Source organism: Cariama cristata, unplaced genomic scaffold, assembly GCF_000690535.1.
Source record: "Cariama cristata isolate BGI_N322 unplaced genomic scaffold, ASM69053v1 scaffold21032, whole genome shotgun sequence".
NCBI classification, from domain to species: domain Eukaryota; kingdom Metazoa; phylum Chordata; class Aves; order Cariamiformes; family Cariamidae; genus Cariama; species Cariama cristata.
In genome coordinates, this window is record NW_009602375.1 from 1 (window position 1) to 7,554 (window position 7,554).

The following is a 7,554-nucleotide window of genomic DNA, read 5'->3' on the forward strand; positions in this document are numbered from 1 at the left end:
CTCACACATAACCTTCGTCCTGCTAGGCCCGCCTGTGAGCGGGCTTGTTGCAAACTCGCCTTTTTCCATTACCTGGCCTTAAAAGGTGGCCGCTGTTTTCCCAGAGGAAAGCCCTTGGCGGCCCTGGGAGCTGGATGAGGGGCTTGGTCCTCCCACTCCTTTCAAAAGTTCCTCCCTTGCCTTGCCTGGAAGAGACTCCTCGAGGAGGTGACTGCTGCGCTCGGGAAGGAGTACATCCATCTTACACCCAGCCGTTTTCTGCTGTAGGGGAGGTAAAACCAGCTCTGCTTGGCCCTCAGCTCGCAGGAGCGACCTCGCCTCCAGGGCGGCCTCTCATCCTGCTCAAACTCCTGTGCTTTCTGCAGAGCCTGTTGCTGTCGGTCACTAGGCTCAGAAACTCGAAGGCACACGAAAGACCCATTTTCCAAACTAAAATTTTGGTAAGCGTGCTTTGTATAAAACTCTCCTAATTTTTTTTTTTAAGAACTTGTGTCATTTTCTAGTTTGACCAACAGAGATGGGCAGCTAGGGGGCTGGAATGGAAGGTTATGTACAACAAAGCAAAGCTTCAAGTTTCTTGGACTTTTTTTCCAGTGGACCACAGAATAGGGGGATACCCTATTTAGACCCCAGGTTACTGGTGGGGGAAGTCATTATAGGAAACCCTTAACTCTGTCCAAGGCAGGAACATGATGGTAAAATTTCTGCAAAGAAAGCTTAAGGAGCGAGATGTGTGTGTGACTTGGGTGTTGGGGGAGTAAGTCAGCTGAGGAATCTAAGAAATAATTTTAGACCTGGATCTGTTTACTGCAGATTGAATCATTGTTAGTCTTTTTGAAAGAACAGGCCAACTATGTTGTCACTCGTTGCCATACTCTTTTTGTAGTAGCTATTTACAGCTATATTGGGACCTATTTGCCTCCCAGGTGACCTTTTAAGGGCTGTGATCAAACCACATTCATTTTTTCATATAATATAACTAATTTATAGCATGACATTTGTTTTAAAACTGCAGTACCGTAAGTATTCTTTCACATGTATTAGGTTGTTTTTTCTTCCCCTGTAGATTCTGTGAAGTTGTTTTGGTTTGTTTTTTTCTATTATGGTGAATACTTAACTGGAAGTAGGCTAGTGAGAAATGTGACCTTTTACACTGGGAATTCATATTCCAGGCCTGAAAAATCTGGGACAGTGAATTTTTAGAACAAAGAATAATAAAAATATAACAGTAATAGTGAGGTTTTGGCTGGAATGGGTTACATTGATGGTCAATTATATATCATGCATTCCTGTCTCAAATTTAATAAACTAATATTCATGAAATACAAGCTGGGGATTTTTGAGAATATAACCAGTTCTCTGGCAATGTTTTTTTTTCCCAAATGGGCTTCCAGATTTGTAGTATATATTCAGTGTAGATCATCTACAGCTTAACTCTGCCTGTAAGGTTCAAAAAGATTATTTTTTTTTTAACCACATGAAAACTGCTTCTGGCTTTCCTTGCTGGATAGTCTCAATGCTATTTCGTGTTTTTAACTTCTTGAGCAGTAGTACAGCTACAACAAGGTGACTGGGTCCCAGCACCATCCTGTGCTTGAGAACTAGTATTCATTCCTTCTCTTCTTCTGGAAAATGGCCTGTGTTGAAGTCGCCTGCCATCTTTGGATGCTTTGAGAAGAGGATAAAGATGATGTGTAGTCTTGGACTCTGATTCAATTACTTGCTTTGCATAGCTCTGAAATTCACGCTCCTTACAAAGTGCAATAACTTCTCTCTGAGCATTGTAGTCCAAGTCTCTTTGCTTTTCCTGCTGTTTTTTTGCCTGCTTTTCAGCCTGATGAAGAAAGGGGAATAACAAAGCTTAGTATTTCTTTCACAACATCACTATCCCTTAAAACTTAGAGTAAAAGCTTACAGGACATCTGAGGTCATGTTAGTTGATACTTAGCAAATATCATCCCTCCCCACTTCTCTCCCCTACTGTACCCCCCAAAAAAGGGTACATTAAATAGCTGAGTGAACATCAGCATTAGCTGCTGCTCTTTGGTGACCTGCCCAGAAGATAAGAGAGGGTAGCAGTAGTACATAACAGCACAGGACAGGATGTAATCTGTCATTGCAAACCAGCCTTGACTTGCACCACTGCTCTGAGAGGAGGCTGGTCCCCAATGCCACCATATGTGGAGTATACATGATTTAAAAAAAAACCAAAACCAACAAACAAAAAACCTCAAACAAAACACAGCAAGCTTTTTCTCTTCTTCTCAGGCAGGAGCTAGTGCTGTTGGTTTAGATGCCTGTTTCTTTCTGAAGGGGTTGATATGGTACAGCTCTTCTGTTTACCATTTGCTGGATCCAAACTTTCTGTACTTCCACATTTGCATCACGTTGTCTTTGTTTCTTGGCTTTTTCCATTTCCAGGTATGTGCGGTTCTTTTCCATTAATGCATTAAGTTCTTTTTTACCCTCTGCTTTTTCCTCTCTCTCCTTTTCCACTTTCATCTTCATCTGTATTTTACAAAATACACAAAAAGAAGTTAAGCAAGGAGCTGGTCTGTGAAGTTGGAAGTCGTATCTTTCAGCAGAAGCAGCCCTGTATCACCGCTCTGATGAGCGCAGTCATTGTGGTTGGCCAGTGGCCAAGCCCAGTGTTTTCCGCAGCCCTGGCAGATGTGCGCCCAACATGGAAGTGGGTGGGGGGAGAGAGAGGACCCCAGGAAAGATGTCAGCGGAGCTGGTGAAGCATGCCCATGCATGGCACCAGAGCCATCAGCTCTGATCTGGGCCAGGCTCCTCAGCTGGAGTAAGCAGGAATAAGAACAGGCTAGGTTTCTTACCACAGTGGCTCTATGTTCAGCAATAGATTCAATGGCTGCCTTTTCTTTTGCTTTTCTCTCTTTGCATCTTTTTTCTTGTTCAGCTTCTTTTTTTGCAATGTCTCTAGCAAGACGATCATCTTCCCTCTTTAATACCTCATTCATTTGTACAGCTAATTGGCTAACGACTTTGTCCTGATGTTCCTGTGTTAGTCTGCAGAAGAACATCAGCTACTGTAACATGCCAGGGTACACACCTGGGTCTATCTGAATTATTACTGCTACCAAACTCAGCAATCCTGCTTCTCGTCTGCTCTCCTTGTGCCACACAGGCTGGCCCACCCACCCAACTCCTTGATCTCCTTGTGTTTCTCCTGTTTTGTGGTTTTTTTTTAGATTATCTGATTTAGCAAATAAATCTTCCCTGTATTCTTGTAACACTAGCTTTCTGTTGCAATAATGAGCTGGATCATTTGGTGAGGAGTCTGCCTGGCATCTTGCCATCAGGGGAGAAATGTTGGAAGTATTGGCCAGAAGCAGGAAGAGAGAAACTCTTAGATTGGCTCAATAGTATTGTCATGCTATACCCTCAATGTTAAATTGATAAACCATCTTCCCTTAACAATAACCCAATGTAATTAATTATAATAGGTGCCTAGTTAAGAAGTCAAATTGTTTTTCATGATCTGACTCAGGGAAATATAGCTTATGCCCAAAAATACTTTTGTCAAGGATTTTAATCATCAAGAAGGTGGAGGCTTGGCAAGCCATATGGAAAATCACTATTCCCAACACACTGGTGTAGGGCTTTGCACTTCCATAAGTCTTTGTACTTTGAAGTGCAGAGAGATCGCTCCCCTACACACCTATTACTAAGGAACCTGTGAAGGAATTTCCTTTTTCTCCTGAATTCCCTACTTTCCCTGTCAGTTTTTAGAATAACTGTGGATTGTGTTACATCATCAGTCTGAGAGAATTGAAAATCACTACAGTGTAATTTTTAGTTTATTTACAATTTATACTCTAGCTTTGTACCTACCTACGCATTTCAGCTTCTTTCTTTTTTATCAGCTTGGCAATAGTTTCCTTTGCTTTAAAATGAGCTTTAATCCGATCATCTTCTTCCATTTGTTTTTGTTCCTCTATCGCTTTGATTATTTTCTGGTCAGTTACATACTCCTGTGTGGGCAAAATGGTCCTGATATAACAGATGAAGTTTAGAAAATCTAGGCCTGCGGTAGCAACTTAAAAGAATCACCCCCTATTCTCTCTGTTCTTGTTTCTTTCAAAGAGAGAAGAGAGGAAAGGGATTCTCAGTACTTCAACTTACTTCTGCCTCAAACATGCATGAAGAGGGGATAGTAGATAGGAGGAAGGAGAAGGGGAATTGAGCATTGAACAGCTGCTTCTCCAGCCCATTACACAAACAGATTGCTATGCAATGCAGTGAGCATTATCCCGTGCTCCCATTCACACACGTGGGAGAGGGGGATGTTGAGAGGGATGGGACTGTGCAACGTCCACCAACACGTACACAGACCGTGCTGCTTCTGGCCCACCTCATCCAAAACTATCCCAGTCTAAGGGCTTAATCCAAATCATAGCTGAAGAGGAGTTTTCTATACTTTTATGTAAAAAAAAACAAACACCAAACACCTGTCTTTTGCGTGCTGCCCAGAACTGTTCTGAGGTGTTTCTAGTTTGCATTTAACAAGATGCCGTTAAAGATGAAGAGAGAAGGCAGCAGGTCTTGACTGAATTTGTAAACCTCTCCAATCATAAAGGGAAAGTCACAATAAAAAGAAACTGTTATGTTCAGTCTCAGGCTATTCCCTCTTCCTAACATAGAAAAATGGGCTTCAAACAGCAGGTATGTGGAACTTAAATCCAGTTCTCAAGTCAAGGAGAATATTCTTTGATGTCTACAGCAGACTTTTTAATCATAGACCAGTCAAAGCAGCAGGTGCCAATGTCCCTTCAGACAAGAGAAGGGACCTGCCTCCAAGAGGCCTTTCTCAAAAGCACAGAGGAGAGACGTGGCCTGCAACAGAATCCAACGCTACTGAAGCTGTCAGCAAACCTCCTGTTGCCAGTAGGCCCACTGAGATATACAAATGCTATTGTTTTCACTCCAGGCAGCCAAGGTGAAACAAGCATTTTAAACTCTCTGCTTCCCTGTTACTTACATGATACAGCCTCTGGCGTTCAAGTTTGTCCTGCTGTTCCTTTTCCATTCTTCTCTGAATTTCCAATTGGTACAATTGGTTCAATCTCTGTAGTTGTTCTCCTTCTCTTTTGTCTTCTAGCTTGGCCAGATCTGCCTGATGCTTGTGCTCCTTTATTCTGAATGAGAAAAAGGAGTTGAATAAACAAGCTAGGGACTGCACGAAGTAATGAACAGGTGCAGATTCTGCATAACCATAGGTGCCATGCACTGAAAAATGCAATACTTTGAATTGATGGTGGGTAGAATGTCAGCGGTGAAAAACAGCATCATTGTTTGTAATGGCAGCCCTCAATCCTCTGACGAGAAATGAGCTACGTGGTATGCTCACAATTTGCAGTTTCGTGATAAGAAGTTTTATCTGGGTGACTCATTAGCACCATTGCATTCATAATGTTCTGGCCTATCTCTGCAGCATCCTCAGTGAACAAGATTTCCCCAGTAAGTCCTACCATATCTATACTGCTTCTTCGGGGCATGCAGGCAACAGCTTAAGCTGGTAGTGTTCTACACGAAGTTCTGCAAGGATTTACTTGTTGGACCTGGAATATGTGAGACCAGACTTTGAACTCTTCCTGTGCCTCAGGAAATTTGATTTTTTTGTATCAGACCACCAGGGCCAGTCCTATAAATGCCAATGGGGACCCCTCCATAGGGTTTCTGGAAGACCCGAGAGAAAGAATGGAGGTGGCAGTGGTGTGTTCTCTTAATGCATTCTCTAGAATCTAGTTATGGGCAAATGGAAAATCTGGTTTAACTGTTTCTTTTTCTGGAACCAAAACGGAGTTAAAATATAATTTCAGTAACAACTTTTGAATAGTGATTTGACTAAAACCTATTGATGCCTGCCAGAGGTGATTTTACATGCAGACTGTTGGCAACTAAAAGACACTGTGTATCACAGCTTTTTGCTTTTGTGCCAGGGAGGTCTTTTGTGGCACTCTGGATTTTTCTTTTAAAGTGTAACATTTGTGAATCAAACTATTGGTAAGTTTCTGTAAAAATCTTATAGAATATATTTGTAAGAAGAGAGTTTAAGTAAATAATAAAGTAGGGTTACTTTTGATTAATTATTACTTACTGTTCCAGCAGATCTCTGCGTAGTGCCTGTTGATTCATATAACGCTGACGTGCCCTTTCCTGATCTCTGAGAATAGCTTCTGTACAGTCACGTTCCATTTCTTCATCCTTCTTTTTGTTAACATCTGACTTTAACTTTTTAAATTCAACTTGAGCATCTCTTTCTTTTAGGACCTCAGCAAGTAGAAGTGCACTCTGCAACAGAACATTTAAAGTAATTTGCATGTTCAGAAGTGTTTAAAGACATTCAGTACAGTTTGAATTTAAAAATTTTAAGTGTCAACAAACATGCAACCCTTTCACTCTTTCGTTCTGATAGTAGAGGTAGGTTTTTGCATGATCAATAGCCTCCTTCCGTTTTGCTGCTTGGAACTGTTCTTCTTCCAAATCAAGTAACTTTCTTTCTTCCTTTTCCCTTTCTTCACGTAATTTTTTGGCTTTAAGTTTCCGTTGTGCCAGGCCCTACAGTGCAGAGAAAATTAGAAATCCAATTTAAAGCCCATGGATTAAAAACATGTGAACCATTCTGAAGGCCATGTACTCAACATTTGTTTTTTTTAATTTTGCATTTTAGCTTTAATTAAAAAAAAAAAATTAATGTTAGATTTGAAATGTACTTAAATGGAGTTTGGTTAAATCACATATTTTAAAAGCATCTGTTAAACAAAGGGAGTACAGCTAGAAATGTTACTATGAGTGTTTTTGCATAAATGAAAATGAATCCCCTTGTTTATGAACGTGTCTTGTACTTACCATAATGGTATTAGGCCAGTCTTTTACAGCAGCTTTGGAGCGTAAGTGCATTTCTTCCCGTTCTTTCTTCTCAGCGAGGATGCGTGCTGCTTCTCTAGTTGTGCTGCCAAGATTGTCCTGAATCCTTTCCCATTCTGCTTTTGGGAATACAATTACCTGATGAAGATCTACTTCATTTGGAAGAAAATATCCAGCTAGAATGTTTTCTTCCAAATGATGTGGTGCTGTGCAGAAGGAAGAAAAGATACTGAGGTTACTTGGTATCAGAAAATCTATATTCAAACCTGTATCAGGATTTGAATTCTTGCATAGTAACAATACTAAGTTATCCTTAGTATTAGTTACTCCCCCATCCCCATACCCCGGAGCTAAGACAGGGTATCTGCATCTGTAGTCTATGGCCAGCACCTGTGCTTGGGCTGTGACGCTGACTGACATAACTGCTTGTACGGCCCCATGCCTGTTCGTGTGTATGTACAGGTTTGGCTGCTGGTAACTGATGTTTTCCAGGCAGTACTTGGGCATGATTCTGAGAACAGCAGGGACCAGGGAGCATTTCCAGAAGGAAAGGGAGAATATTGGTAAAGCCATTCTGCTGGCTGGCTGAAGCAGCAGTTTGGGCACAGGCTGTGCCTTACCACCCTTGTCCTATGCACTCATCTTACTAAAATAGATCTGTTG

At 41.4% G+C, this 7,554-nt stretch overlaps 1 protein-coding gene across 1 annotated transcript; it reads right to left on the reverse strand.

Moving 5' to 3' along the window:
• Nucleotides 1-245: 245 nt before the first annotated feature.
• Nucleotides 246-7,097, reverse strand: CCDC173 (coiled-coil domain containing 173; the record flags this gene model as incomplete). The annotated part of the gene is made up of 9 exons (XM_009694753.1): nt 246-429; nt 1,653-1,834; nt 2,344-2,508; nt 2,838-3,030; nt 3,856-3,995; nt 5,003-5,159; nt 6,122-6,315; nt 6,409-6,582; nt 6,874-7,097. Coding segments are annotated over 9 exons (1,613 nt in total), but the record flags the coding sequence as incomplete, so codon positions are not given.
• Nucleotides 7,098-7,554: the final 457 nt, after the last annotated feature.